Source organism: Rhinopithecus roxellana, chromosome 11 (genome assembly GCF_007565055.1).
Source record: "Rhinopithecus roxellana isolate Shanxi Qingling chromosome 11, ASM756505v1, whole genome shotgun sequence".
Classification (NCBI taxonomy): domain Eukaryota; kingdom Metazoa; phylum Chordata; class Mammalia; order Primates; family Cercopithecidae; genus Rhinopithecus; species Rhinopithecus roxellana.
In genome coordinates this window covers 65,001,717-65,015,460 of record NC_044559.1, presented here as the reverse complement: position 1 = coordinate 65,015,460, position 13,744 = coordinate 65,001,717, and the positions used below count along the sequence as shown (strand labels likewise).

Here is a 13,744-nt window from a genome sequence, read left to right as displayed (position 1 = left end):
GAGACTGAGATCATCCTGGCTAACATGGTGAAACCCTGTCTCTACTAAAAATACAAAAAATTAGCAGGGCATGGTGGCAGACACCGATAGTCCCAGCTACTAGGGAGGCTGAGGCAGGAGAATGGCGTGAATCCAGGAGGCGGAGCTTGCAGTGAGCCGAGATCGCACCATTACACTCCAGCCTGGGCAACAGAGTGAGACTCTGTCAAAAAAAAAAAAAAAAGAAGCTGAAACAAAGACACTTTCAGACAAGTAAGAACTGAGAGGATTTGTCACTAGCAAACCCTCAGTAATATGGTTTGACTGTGTCCCACCCAAATCTCACCTTGAATTGCAATAATCTCCACATGTCAAGGGCAGGACCATATGGAGATAATTGAATCATGAGGGCGGTTTCACCCATACTGTTCTCCTGGTAGTGAGTAAGTCTCACGAGATCTGATGGTTTTATAAATGGGAGTTCCTGTGCACAAGCTCTCTCTGGCCTGCTGCTATGTAAGACGTGTCTTGCTTCCCCTTCACCTTCCCCTATGATTGTGTGCCATGTGGAACTGTGAGTTAAACCTCTTTCCTTTATAAATTATCCAGTCCTCGGGTATGTCTTTATTAGCAGCATGAGAACAGACTAATACATTCAGTAAAAAAATAATGCTGGGCAGGGCATGATGGCTCACATCTGTAATCTCAGCACTTTGGGAGGCCAGGGTGGGAGAATTACTTGAGGCCAGGAGTTCAAGACCAACCTGAGCAACACAGCAAGACCCTCTCTCTTTATGTTTAAAAAAAAAAAAAAGTTTTAATTTAAAAAAATGATAATGCTAACAGGCATCTAATTTGGCAGAAAATGATCCCAGATGAAAAGGCAGTAATGCAGAACAAAATAAAGAACACTGGAAAAGATAAACATGTAAGCAAAGAAGAATGAATACTGACTGTTACAACAATAAAAATAATATCTAATGGGTTTTAATAATCTGTAGACCTAAAATGAATACCAATAATAACATAAAAGGTGTGAGGCAATAGATAAAATTAAAATGTTCCAAGGTACCATTTTACCTAGGATTGTATTTCCCCAAAATAAATTTAAACATGCCCACAAATGACTCGTACACAAATGAATGTTCAGAGCAGCACTATTAGAGATAGCCAGAAACTGGAAAAAACTCAAATATCCATCTACTGTGAATGGATAAGCAAATTATGGTATATTTATACAATGGAATACTACTTATCAATAAAAATGAATGAACCACTGATAGGCTAAAAACTACAGATGACTCTCACAAACATTATGTTGAGAAAAAGAAGCCAGATTCAAAAGAGTACATACTATACAATTCCATTTATATGAAGTTCTAGCCAAGCAAAACCCCCATGTGTGATGCTAAAGTCAGGACAATGGTTCTCTTTGCAGGCAATAGAAACTAGAAAGGGAGAAGAGGGGACCTCTGGGAGGTTGCCAGTATTCTATTTCTTAATATAGTTGTTTACATGGATGTGGAAATTCATCAAGCTTCACACTTAGAATTGTGCACATACATATACTTTTCTATATGAATTTCAAAAGTTTTTTTTTTTTTTTTTTTTTTTTTTTTTTTTTTTTTTTTTTTTTTTTTTTTTTTTTTTTTTGAGGCGGAGTCTCGCTCTGTCGCTCGGACTGGAGTGCAGTGGCCAGATCAGCTCACTGCAAGCTCCGCCTCCTGGGTTTACGCCATTCTCCCGCCTCAGCCTCCTGAGTAGCTGGGACTACAGGCGCCCGCCACCTCGCCCGGCTAGGTTTTGTATTTTTGGTAGAGATGGGGTTTCACCGTGTTAGCCAGGATGGTCTCGCTCTCCTGACCTCGTGATCCGCCCGTCTCGGCCTCCCAAAGTGCTGGGATTACAGGCTTGAGCCACCGCGCCCGGCCTTTCAAAAGTTTTAACAAATATTTCAGTCATACAAAAAGTTATACAAAGGATAATAAGTCTATATTCCCCACTGAGATTAAGAAACAAAACATTACCAACATAGGTGATACATATACTACTGATTATACCTCCACCCACACCACCAGAGATAAACCACTGTCCTGAATTTGGTGTTAACCACTCCCCTGCACTATTTTATACTTTTACTCCTTCTACAAGCTTCCCTAAATGATATGTAAAACTAGTTTCCATGTTTTAAAACTATACATAAAAAGTAATTTGATTTCTTTTTTTTTTTTTTTTTTTTAAGACAGTGCCTCACTCTATTGCCCAGGCTAGAGTGCAGTGGTGTAATCATGGCTCACTGCAGCCTCAACCTCCCAGGCCAAAGTGATCCTCCCACCTCAGCTTCCCAAGTAATTGAGACCACAAGCATTTGCCACCATGCCTGGCTCTTTTCTTTTCTCTTCTTTCTTTTCTTTTCTTTTCTTCCTTTCCTTTCCTTTCTTTTCTTTTCTTTTTTCTTTTTTTTGTAGAGATGGGAGTCTCCCTATGTTGCCCAGGCTGGTCTTGAACTCCAGGGCTCCAGCAGTCCTCCAGCCTCGGCCTCCCGAAGTGCTGGGATTACAGTTGTGAGCCACCACATCTGGCTGGTAATTTGATATATATTTTTAAAAGATCATTCTAAAATTAGCACAAGGGAATTTCCTTGGATGACAAGATATTGTATATCTTGATTAGAACATTGGTCACATAGGTATATGTATATATATATTTGTCAACATACAAATTGAATATTTAAGATCTGTGCATGTCATTATATGTAAATTATCTCACTTAAAAAAGTTTTCTAAATAGACCGTTCTTGTTTCTTCTCAGGGAATAGATCAGGGCTGGACAGAAGTAGAACCAGGAAAGTCAATTAGAATATTGCAGTAAACCTGATGAGCATCAAAGTCATCTATCTAAAGTGTAAGGAAGAAAAGACAACTTATGGATACAATTCTTTGAGCAGCTTAACTGTGAAGCAGAGCAGTAGCTGGAGGAAGAAGTGAGGCCAGAGGCCAAAAAAGGGTTTTAAAAGATACAAAACAGAACTTGACACCGTAGAAAGGAAAAGCTGAAGAAAGACCATCAATGAGCTGGGCATGGTGGCTCACGCCTGTAATCCCAGCACTTTGGGAGGCCGAGGTGGGCAGATCAGTTGATGTCAGGAGTTTGCCAACATGGCAAAACCCCCTGTCTACTAAAATACAAAAATTAGCCAGGCATGGTGGTATGCACCTGTAGTCACAGGTACTTTCGGGGGCTGAGGCACAAGAATCACCTGAACCCAGGAGGCAGAGGTTGCAGTGAGCCGAGATCGTACCACTGCACTCCAGCCTGGGTAACAGAGTGAGATTCTGTCCCCTCCACACCCCCACACCCCCCTAAAACAAACAGAACAACAACAACACAAAAGACCATCCATGAAGAAACAATGAACAAAGTCCTTGAGAAGGTGGGGAGACAGAATATAACGTCCAAGTACTTTCATATTTGCTGGCTCACAATGTCTTTTTGCTTTTTAACTGGAAGGAAGTTAAAAGAAGGGTACATATGCAGGACAGATTGTTTGGTGGTGGAAAGATAAAAGTTCTCATCTGATGGTTGCTACTTTTTCAATGAATACAAGTCATTTTCTGAAAAAGGCAGGGGATGGGAGCTCTGAAGGCTGTGAAAAACAGTATGGCATTACATTAGAAAAGCATCCCAGTATGATGGGGAGTGGTTAAGAAAAATGAAAGGTTCCATTTTAGACAGGTTAAATGCCCAACAGATATCCAAACTCTCAAAGTACAGAATGAACATGAAAGCAACAATACTGCAATTAATCTTTGATTATGCTGCACAAAGCACAGTGTATCCTATATTAGGTACTCAAGAGGGAATGAACAAGGGAATGAATGAAGATAATTTTTTTACATATTTTCACATTTAATATCATCTGTCATATTCCACAACGGAATTGCAGAAAATATTCTTTTCAGAAATCATATATTTTCCTTTTTTCTCATTTTTAGTTCTCAGTGTTCTTGGAAGAAAATCAGTCTGTGTCTTCCAATTTTATCAATTCTTCATTTTCTCTGAAGACATGATATGCTGGTCTTCTAAAATAACTTTAAAGCAGAATTCACCAATGGAGCAATTCTCACAGGTAAAAGGAGAATCTATATGCCTATGTGAACACAATTTGTGACAATCATAAGAATATAGTTAACACTAAAATTTTAAGCTCTTGCCAAGAAGGATTAATCTCTTCTCTGTATTCAGGACATGCCTGCCGATGCTAAGTCACACATGCATGCTGAGTGAAGAATGCCTTTAGCTCATGTATAGGAATCACAAGATGATCTCAGCCAAACCTCAACGTAGCCCAGAAGAAGAGAAACACTGGCTGTCTCAGAAGACAAATTAGCACAAGGTCTATTTATGTATCATTTATCAACTGTGAAATTTTAAAAAATGGTTATAAATACAGTACTTGCAGCATAAACTGTTATTTGTTTTATTACACTAAGTTCCATTTAAAAGGACTCCATTCATGCAGGATGCTCTGTTTTGGTTGGCTGAGCAGTCAGATTTCTGTGCTTATAATTCATGTATATACTTACTATGTGTATTGAGTGTACTCTTTTAATTCCAGTTACCACAGCCAGACTGTAAATGCATATGTTTTTGTCATTCAGAACTTCAGCTGCCAAATTTGGTGCTAATATTCTCACATATGCAGTTCATGCTCTGCTCTTAAATAATTCCTTGTTTGCTGTCAGCACCTTCTACCATGATATATAAAATGGGAGAATCAATTTAAAGAAAAATAACCTAAATTGTTAACTAAATGGAGCTACAATGTATTTTTCTTCTTGAAAATATTCCCTTTCCTATTACTTCCTTTATTTAGTAATTATAAACCCTGGTCAAGCAAAAAATATATATAGCAGAACATTTTAAGTATCAGCAAACCACAAACAGCAGTGTTTTCAAGAAGAAAAATAGGAAAATCTCAGTTGCATGCTAGACCATCTTTTGAGGCACTGTCATTTTAAGTGTGGAGGCATCAATTATTTCCCCTAGGCTGAAAGGTCTACACATATAAAGGTTCTACAGATCCACTAAGAAAATAAGCAACCATTTCTGTGTATCATTAAACACAACAGGATACTAGTTCTGAAACACCGGCAGAATTCTAAGTGTGAACATTAAGGTTTTCATACATCAGTTTCAAGTGAAATAGAGTTGTTTTAGGCCAAAGATGTTTGAGACCATACTTCAAGTTGTCAACTGCATAATATTTCAAGGGTCAAAAACCAGCTCCATTTCAAAAGCCTGTAACCTTACAGTCTGAAGAAACCCTGTGGGTCTCCTAGTTCAATATGACACCCAAGGCAGGAATTTTTCCCCTAGCATCCCTGACAGATGGTCAGCCTCTGTTGCAATTACTCCATTGGGGGAGTTCTCAACAGAAGGTTCCCAAGGGCTATAATGAAAGGCCAGAACCAGCCATTCAGACCTGGAGTAAGGCTCCAGTCAGTCAGCTCGCAAGATACAGACAGCATTACCAAACATTAAAACCAGACTTCCACAAGCAAGAATGCAATTCTGAATTGACCATCATAAGGATGCAATGTCTAAGACATGCAGACCCCAATTCTAGAACCATCCAAGGTCCTTTCACTGGCCTAGGGAGTAGCTCTCACAATTGGGGAAGCAAGGTGGCTTTTCTCCGATTTTTTTTTTTAAATGACTCTTTAAGGCTCACAGCAAGGCTTGATCAAGTCAGGGAGCATCAAATCCCTTCCTTCCAAAAACCAAGGCAAGGGACCCCCTGGCGGAAATGCTAAGGCTTAAAATACTCTTAACTTTGGTCTTAAATTCGTCACTACAGTAAACCAGAATATTTCGGGTTTTTCTTTTAAAGATGTACATAGGCTATGCTATAACTGAAGTTTGGTTGGTGTAGGGTAGATGGGGGGTCGGGGGCCAGCGGTGTTTTCAGCGCAGCCCTTCATCCCGCCTTGAAGTCTGGCTTGATCCTCCCTGGAAAGGCGAGCGCGCAGGGCTGAGCTGCCTGCCGGTCCCCAGCCGGAGCCTGGGACGGGGCGGTCCGGCCCTTACCTGTCAATGCTGATCACGCACAGGGTCATGATCGAGGCCGTGCAGCACATGACGTCCATGGCGATGAAGACGTTACAGAAAAAGTGGCCAAAGATCCACTTGCCCCCGATGAGGTCGGTGACGCTGACGAAGGGCATGACCGCCACGGCCACCGAGAGGTCGGCCAGCGCCAGGGACACGATCAGGTAGTTGGAGGGCTGGCGGAGCTTCTTGACGAAGCACACGGAGATCACCACTAGGCAGTTGCCCGCGATCGTCAGCAGCGTGATGAGCGTCAGGATGGAGCCGATCACAACTTTCTCGGCTCTGCCGTAGTTGATCTGTTCCCCACAGCTGGAGGCATTGTCCGGGGGCGCGTCCCAGGTGGGCGCGGGGCTGGCTGTCACCTCGCTCAGCAGGTGCGGCGCCCAGGAGCCCGCAACCGGGTCAGCGCCACCGTCGGGGCTCAGGTCGGGCAGCCCGCGCCCCACCTCTGGCAGAAGGAAAGAGCGGAGGTGCCCGTAAAGGTCCGGGCGGCCGCTGCTATTAACGTCCATCATCGCGCCGCCGTCTGCCGCTGCCCATGGAGCCGGCGCCCCCGCCACGCGCTCCGGCTGCCGGCCCCGGGGCTTCACCTCACCGGTTCCGCTCCGCCCGGCCCGGCCATGGGGCCCGCGCCGACCGCTGGGGGGCGTCCCGCTCGCTCTCGGAGCCCCGCACTCCTCGGACCCCCGGCCGCTGCGGATAACGCGGGAGCGCGGCCTCACGGGGACTCCCTGCGGGAGGCACCTCGGCCCCCGACGGACGCCCGGGACACGCGGAGTCGAGGGAGCTCGGGCTGGGCTCCGCCGGCAGCTCCACAGCTCGCAGCAGCCGCTCGGCTGGGCCGAGAGCGCCCGGGCGGCAGCGGCAGCGGCAGCGGCAGAAGTTGCGGAGTGCGCCCCGCCCCTCGCGCCCGCCGCCGCCGCCGCCGCCGCCGCCGCTCCCCTGCGGCAGCCGCGCCGCGTCCCCGCCGCCGCCGCCTCCGGCCGCTGCCCGCGCCCTCGCGCTCCTGGGACGGGATACCCGGGCTGGGCAGGGACCGCCGCCTCTCCCGCGCCTCCCTACTGTGAGGGGGCGGCGCTGCACGCGCCTCCCGGGATCCCGGGTCCCTTGGCCCGGGAAGCTGTCCTTGCCGCATGATAGATACTCAGAACCCCTCCAGCCGACCCCAGCCTCAGCACAGTAGTCAGCCACAGTTCACTGGGGCATTTTTCTTTTGTTAAGAGGCCTAATGAGCCAGCGGATGTTCGGGCTCATTGCGAAATGAAGAACCTGGAGGGGGATTTTATTTTTCTTAATTAAACAAACAAACAAAAAAACCTCTCCGAGCACTACACTAAGCAACAAATAGGTACTTCCGTTTTCTATTTTGACCGCTTGTGGAAAGAAGTGAAGATGGAAAAGAAGCAGCCGAATGGGGTGAGGGTGGGAGCTCCGAGAAGAGGAAGAAGGAAATAAAGGAGGAAGGGGGATTCCTTAAGCCCCTGGCACCTGAGAGATGGGGATGCTCTGGGGACGAGGCCTCCAAGGGGTTAAACCCATTTAGACTAATCCTTCCTGGATGTCTAGAAACAGTCCTCTCCGCTCTGAAAATAGACCCTGATTGCCCTTATATTTCGACTTCAAAGCCTAATATATTGAAAAGAGAGTTACTTTTCCCTTAGCATTCTGGAAGTCTTACACATAAGCAAAGAAATGGCCGGTTATACTGTTCTATAGAGGAATCCGCGAAGTGTATGTTGATTTAATACCTATTGGCTAAAATTCCCCTTAGTATCTAAACCCTGTCAGAGCGACTGATTTTTATTGTTTGTGAGACTTACTTCATTCCATTTTGTTTAAAGGTTTCACTGGAAGCCAGCAGTGATTTCTTTAGTTTAAGACTCTAAAAATAATCAAATCTGTTTTCTTTTCTTGTTAGGCCCTAGCGGATTATAAATAAGAAGAAAAGGAATAAAAATCTCAAAGTATATTGATCAGAGTGCTGAATAGTACTTCCATTCTTCAAGGTGGGTATTAGCCCTGTTTTTCCAGATAAGGAAACTTGTTTGCTCTTGCAATCAGCTAGTAAGAAATAGTTATGTTTCAAACCCAGGTTTATCTGATTACTATGCCCATATTTTTCCCTGTACACATTCAAAAAAAGTTTTAATGAAAAGAAAAAAAAAAGCCTTCATGGTTGGCCAATGTTCACAGCTCTTTCGCTGTGATCAACATTTCAGAGGCTGCTCTCTGCCTAGGATAAGCAAACCAATCCATTGAGTCAGAGGAAGAATGGAAGATAATATCTAGGCCACAAAGCAATATTATCTAATAGTTAAGAAGATGGATGAGGAAATTTCTTCAACCTTACTTATGTCAGTTATTCTCTGTTTCGCTTTTCTTGGTTTCAGTTATCTGTGGTGAACCATGGTCCGAAAATATTAAATGGAAAATTTCAGAAATAAACAATGTGTAAGTTGTCAATTGCACACTATTCTGAGTAGTGTGATGAAATCTCTCTCTTACCCAGGATATGAATCATCCCTTGTCCAACATATCCACACTGTATATGCCACCCACCATTAGTCACTTAGTAGCCCTCTCTCTTATCAGATCAAAAAAAAAAGCATAGTATATATAGGATTGAGTACTATCTGAGGTTTTAGGCATCCACTGGGGATCTTGGGAGATATCCCCTGAGGAAATCTCAGACAAAAGACAAATAGTTTGTTGCTGGAATGCATCTAAGAAACCATTTGTTCACCCTTCAGTGCAGAGGAGGAAATAGAGGCTGGGAGAAATTTTATAACTTGTCCAAGATCATATGTGACTGCATTGAAATGTCTCCATTTTTTATTTTGAGGTGTAGAATTGTCTTAAGGTCTTTTAAAAATTCGTTCATGACATTTTTTTCATTTCAACTTTTCAACTCGTTTTAACTTACTTTGACTTTTGTATTCTTCCCCTTGAATACCCTAATCAGTTCAGCTTATGTATTCTGTCTTGGCTGTGTCAAATAATATTCCACAGTAATTACACACAGATTTTGAAAATTAATCGTTTTATTTGTATTTAAACCTCTAGTCAATATGATTTACCACCTACACTCTTACCAGCCCTCACGTAGTCCATTTATATTTCACAACAGCTTCTAGTTTTTGCTTTTGTCTTGTTTTAGTCCCTTTGGGATGCCATAACAAAAATATCATAGCCTGGGTGACTTAACAACAAACATTTACCAAGATCAAGGCACCAGCAAATTCAGCGTCTGGTGAGGGACAATATTCTGGCTTATAGACAGCCATCTTGCTGTGTCCTCATCTGGCAAAGGGGGTAAGAGAGCTCTCTGGGTCTCTCTCTCTCTCTCTCTTTTTTTTTTTTTTTTTTTTTTTTGAGACAGAGTCTTGCTCTGTCACCCAGGCTGGAGTGCAGTGGTGCGATCCCAGCTCACTGCAACCTCCACCTCCCAGGTTCAAGCGATTCTCCTGCCTCAGCTTCCCAAGTAGCTGGGATTACAGGCACATGCCACCACACTTGGCTAATTTTTGTATTTTTTGTAGAAGAGACCACGTTTCACCACCTTGGCCAGGCTGGCCTCAGACTCCTGACCTCAAATGATCTGCCTGCCTCAGCCTCCCAAAGTGCTGGGATTACAGGCGTGAGCTACCACGCCTGGCCTGGGGTCCCTTTTATGAAGGTACTAATCCCATTTAGGAGGGTTCCACCTTCATGACTTAATCATTTCCCGAATCATCTTCCCTCTCCCATCTGACAAAGGCCTAATGTTCAGAATTTATAACTTAAATGAAGAAACAAGCAAGAAACAAATAACCCCATTAAAAAGTGGGCAAAGGACATGAACAGACACTTCTCAAAAGAAGACATACAGGTGGCCAACAAACATGAAAAAATGCTCATCATCCCTAACCATCAGAGAAATGCAAATCAAAACCATAATGAGATGCTCTCTCACACCTGATACCATCACAATGGGCAGTAGGATTTCAACATACCAATTTTTCAGAGGAAATAAATGTTCATTCCATAACAACTTTTAAATTGTGTGACATATAAATATAGGAAATAATCATTAAAATACTATTTTTTAAATTACTTCCTCCTTCATTGTCAATACAGCGTCGAGTCCAAGCTCCTTTTTTTTATAGAACAGTCACCTCTATTATATTATCCCTAGTGATGGCTGAGTGTATTTCCCAAGAGTTGCTAGGTTTTTAATTTATAAGCTGTCACAATGCATAAACATACTTATTGAAAATCTCGGCTTCTACAGCATTACTTTGCTTATGTTGAGTTTAAATTTCATCTATCATTGTGTTATTCCAAAATCCTGACAGAGCAATCTGGAATTCTTTCAGTTTCCCTTTAACCTTCACTAACAAATAATTATGTCCTCATAAAAATGCCAAAATCTAGTGTATACTTTTCCATAATTTTCTCACAAAGAAACGCTAAAGATATAGCTTCACAAAATATTCATAAAATATCTAAATATTCATCTAAATTTGTTGTTTGTTCTGCCCTTAGTTTTCTGGTGTTTAAAAGCCATATCAAGGTGTTGCTTCCTTCTTCCCTCCCACTGCCCGCCCACTCTTCGACAGTTATACCAGAGACAGTGAGTAAAGTGTTGGCATCTAAATCAAATCATGTCTTTAGTTTTTATCCCTTTTATTCCTTGCATTTAAAAAAATTACTGCTTTTAAAAGTACCAACTCTTATCTAGACTCTCATTGGCTACAATAACATTCTCATAAGATTGTCAGTGAGTGCACCTGAGAATACAGCTTTTTGAGGTTTCCAACTGGCAATCTCCTGCTCTCAGAACTGCCCTGGGGGAGTGCAGAAGAGCTCTGGAGTCTTACAGCATAGTTACTGTCTTCTTATATGCCCTTCTTCTCTCTAGGTACTCATCTAGCTCATCTAAATGCATATGCATAATCCCATCTATGAAAACCCATACATATCCCTCCATAGGACATAAGCTTAGGATAGTTTGTTTTCCCATAAACCGGCATACCCTAACAACCTAGATGTGCTTTAAGAAGCACAAATAAAGATTCCTAACCATAGGGTTCACTGGCAACTCACTAGTCAGTCAAGCATGCTGATATCATGTCTACTGGGGGTCTGATGGCCTCCCATGCCCACTGCAGCGGACTTCCACAGGGCTACTCTTTCATTTCCCCAAATTTTTCAGTCTCTCACATTTGTACCCCATTTTCTCACTCAACTAAACTAATTATCTGGGTGTCCCTTTCCCCCAGAATTGGGTGAGAAAAGACTAGGAAAACTAGAATGCTTAGTGTAGCACTAAGAGTATTGTATATAAATATCCAGATACTACCCTGTGGCCATTATTGGGACTACAGATCACTAACACAGAGACAGAACACACATGCTAGAGACAAGGACTCAAATCCATCAACACAGACATTTTTGAGGCCCAGTTAGGATAAAAGCAGTTTGTCTGGGACACCTGAATATCTCCTTCTCAGTGACAGTACCCCTTGCCATAGTTAATGTCATTCTTTCTAGGGTTTTAAAGCACTTTTAAGTTATCTTTATTATAGTATGTACTGTTGCATTATGCTTCATATTTCCATGACATCTTCCCCATTAGACTGTGAACTCACCAAAGGGATATTTCCTTACTCCTGCCATACACTAGGTGTCCAATAAACATTGAACTGAGTGTAGAATAATGCCTGTAACCAAGAATCATTCATGTTTCAAGGTAATTGTTCAGCCTAAAAATGAATCATGAGTTTTATTTTAAGTTAGACGTACTAAAAAAAAGTACATTTTTCTTTGATTTTTTCCATTTAGAAAATTTTCATTCTATTTACAAAATAAATGTAATCTTTAAAAAATTTCTGCCAAACAAGGTAAATGGAAAATCCAGACAACAGCTACATCCAAGAGCCCTCATTTATTTTATTAATTACTCAATTTTTCTTAACCAGGACTGTTTTCAAAATATAAGTGGTGCATGCATACCCCCTAGTGGGGAATCTATTCTGCAATGCAAATTCCACAAAGAGACAACTTTCATGGAAAGTTTTTATCAATGAACAAATTTGACATTGTCAGCTTCCAATCCTTCCTGAAAGATTTCTAATGAGAAGAAAATTTAAATTCCTCAATTAAAAAATTGATTAAAGTAGCAACAATTCATTGAGTCAACATTAATTAAGGAGTGTCTATTGCAAACTAGGTATTGTTTTAGGAGCTCTGTTTTAAAAGGACACATTAAGTTTGAGATGCTATTGGATTATTCAAGTGGAGATGTCAGCTGTGCAGATATAATTTCAGGGGAAAATCTCCCAAGAGGAAAAGTAGTTACAGAAGAGTCCTGAGGATTTAGCCGTGGGATGCACCAACATCCGGAGATCTTGGAGAGGAAAAGAAACCAACAAAGACTGAGAATGAGGGGGCAGTCAAGCAGGAGAAGAACTAAGAGAAATTGGATATTTAAAGTCAAGGGAAGAAAATGTTTCAAGGGAGGTAGAAATTAACTGAATTAAGTGCAAAGTAAGGCAAGAACTGTTTCAGTGGAATGGTAGGGTAAAGCAGATTGGAATGGATTCAAGAGATCAAAAGAGAGAACATAGCAATTCAGAAGGTGGACAACTTTTGGAGTAGTTTTACTCAAAAGGATAACCAGTAATTTGGGCAAAATCTAGAGAGATTTGTGGTATTTCAAGATAATCAAAATAGAAGTAAGGCTTTCATTGAAGTAGTGATAGGATACATCTTATTCTATAGTTTCTTTAGAATTTTATGAATCCTTCTATATTCAACAAAATGATATCTTAATGTAAAATTACCATCATGGTCATATCCCATGTCTAGGAAAAACTATGCCTAATCCATTATTTTATTTTATTTGTTGAGACTTTTTTTTCTCGAGATGGAGTCTCACTCTGTCGCCCAGGTGGGAGTACAATGGCGCAATCTTGGCTCACTGAAACCTTTGCCTCCCGGGCTCAGGCACCTCTCCCTGCCTCTGCCTCTTGAGATGCTGGGATTACAGGCCCCTGCCGCCACACCTGGCTAATTTTTGTATTTGTAAGTAGAGACTGGGTTTCGCCATGTTGGCCAGGCTGGTCTTGAACCACTGACCTCAGGTGATCCACCTGCCTTGACCTCCCAAAGTGTTGGTATTACAAGTGTGAGCCACCGCACCCAGCCTGATCCATTCTTTTAGTCATTCAATAACCATGTCCTAGCTACATATTAATAGGCACTGTGCTAAGTGCTGGTGTCGATAAATAAGGCAGGTTCTCTGCTCTGCAGATGTTCATTGGTAGAAGAGACAAACAAGTAAATAATTACAGTACAATGTGAAAGTCTCCTCTAATATAGGTATGAACCAAAGGTATGAGAGCCCAGAGGAAAGAGATATTAGCTCTGCTTGGAAAGACCAAAGAATTCACAGAGCTAACATATTAGCTCAAGTAGAAAGTTCATTAGAAGACTGGAGGAAAGGAGAATGCAATGCTGACAGGGTCCATAAACACATGGAAGACTTGTCATAGTGGTGGAAAATGGCAAGGGTAGACTTGTTGGGGCAGATCATAAAGAAACCTGTGTGCCATGCAAGGTAGGTATGAGTTTTACTCTGCGCAAGAAGGGTCACATTATTTTTCTAAAA

At 42.1% G+C, this 13,744-nt stretch overlaps 1 protein-coding gene across 2 annotated transcripts in view; it reads right to left on the bottom strand.

Moving 5' to 3' along the window:
* The window catches only part of HTR7 (5-hydroxytryptamine receptor 7), a 111,955-nt gene extending 104,961 nt beyond the window's left edge, over positions 1–6,994 (bottom strand). Inside the window, exon 1 of one of the 2 annotated variants that reach the window (XM_010380456.2) lies at positions 6,070–6,994. In XM_010380456.2, coding sequence (XP_010378758.1) covers positions 6,070–6,608 — 539 coding nt within the window. In that variant the 5' untranslated portion in view covers positions 6,609–6,994. The remainder of the gene's footprint in view (positions 1–6,069) is intronic. The other variant, XM_010380455.2, reaches the window with a different exon arrangement.
* Between the last annotated feature and the right edge of the window lie 6,750 nt (positions 6,995–13,744).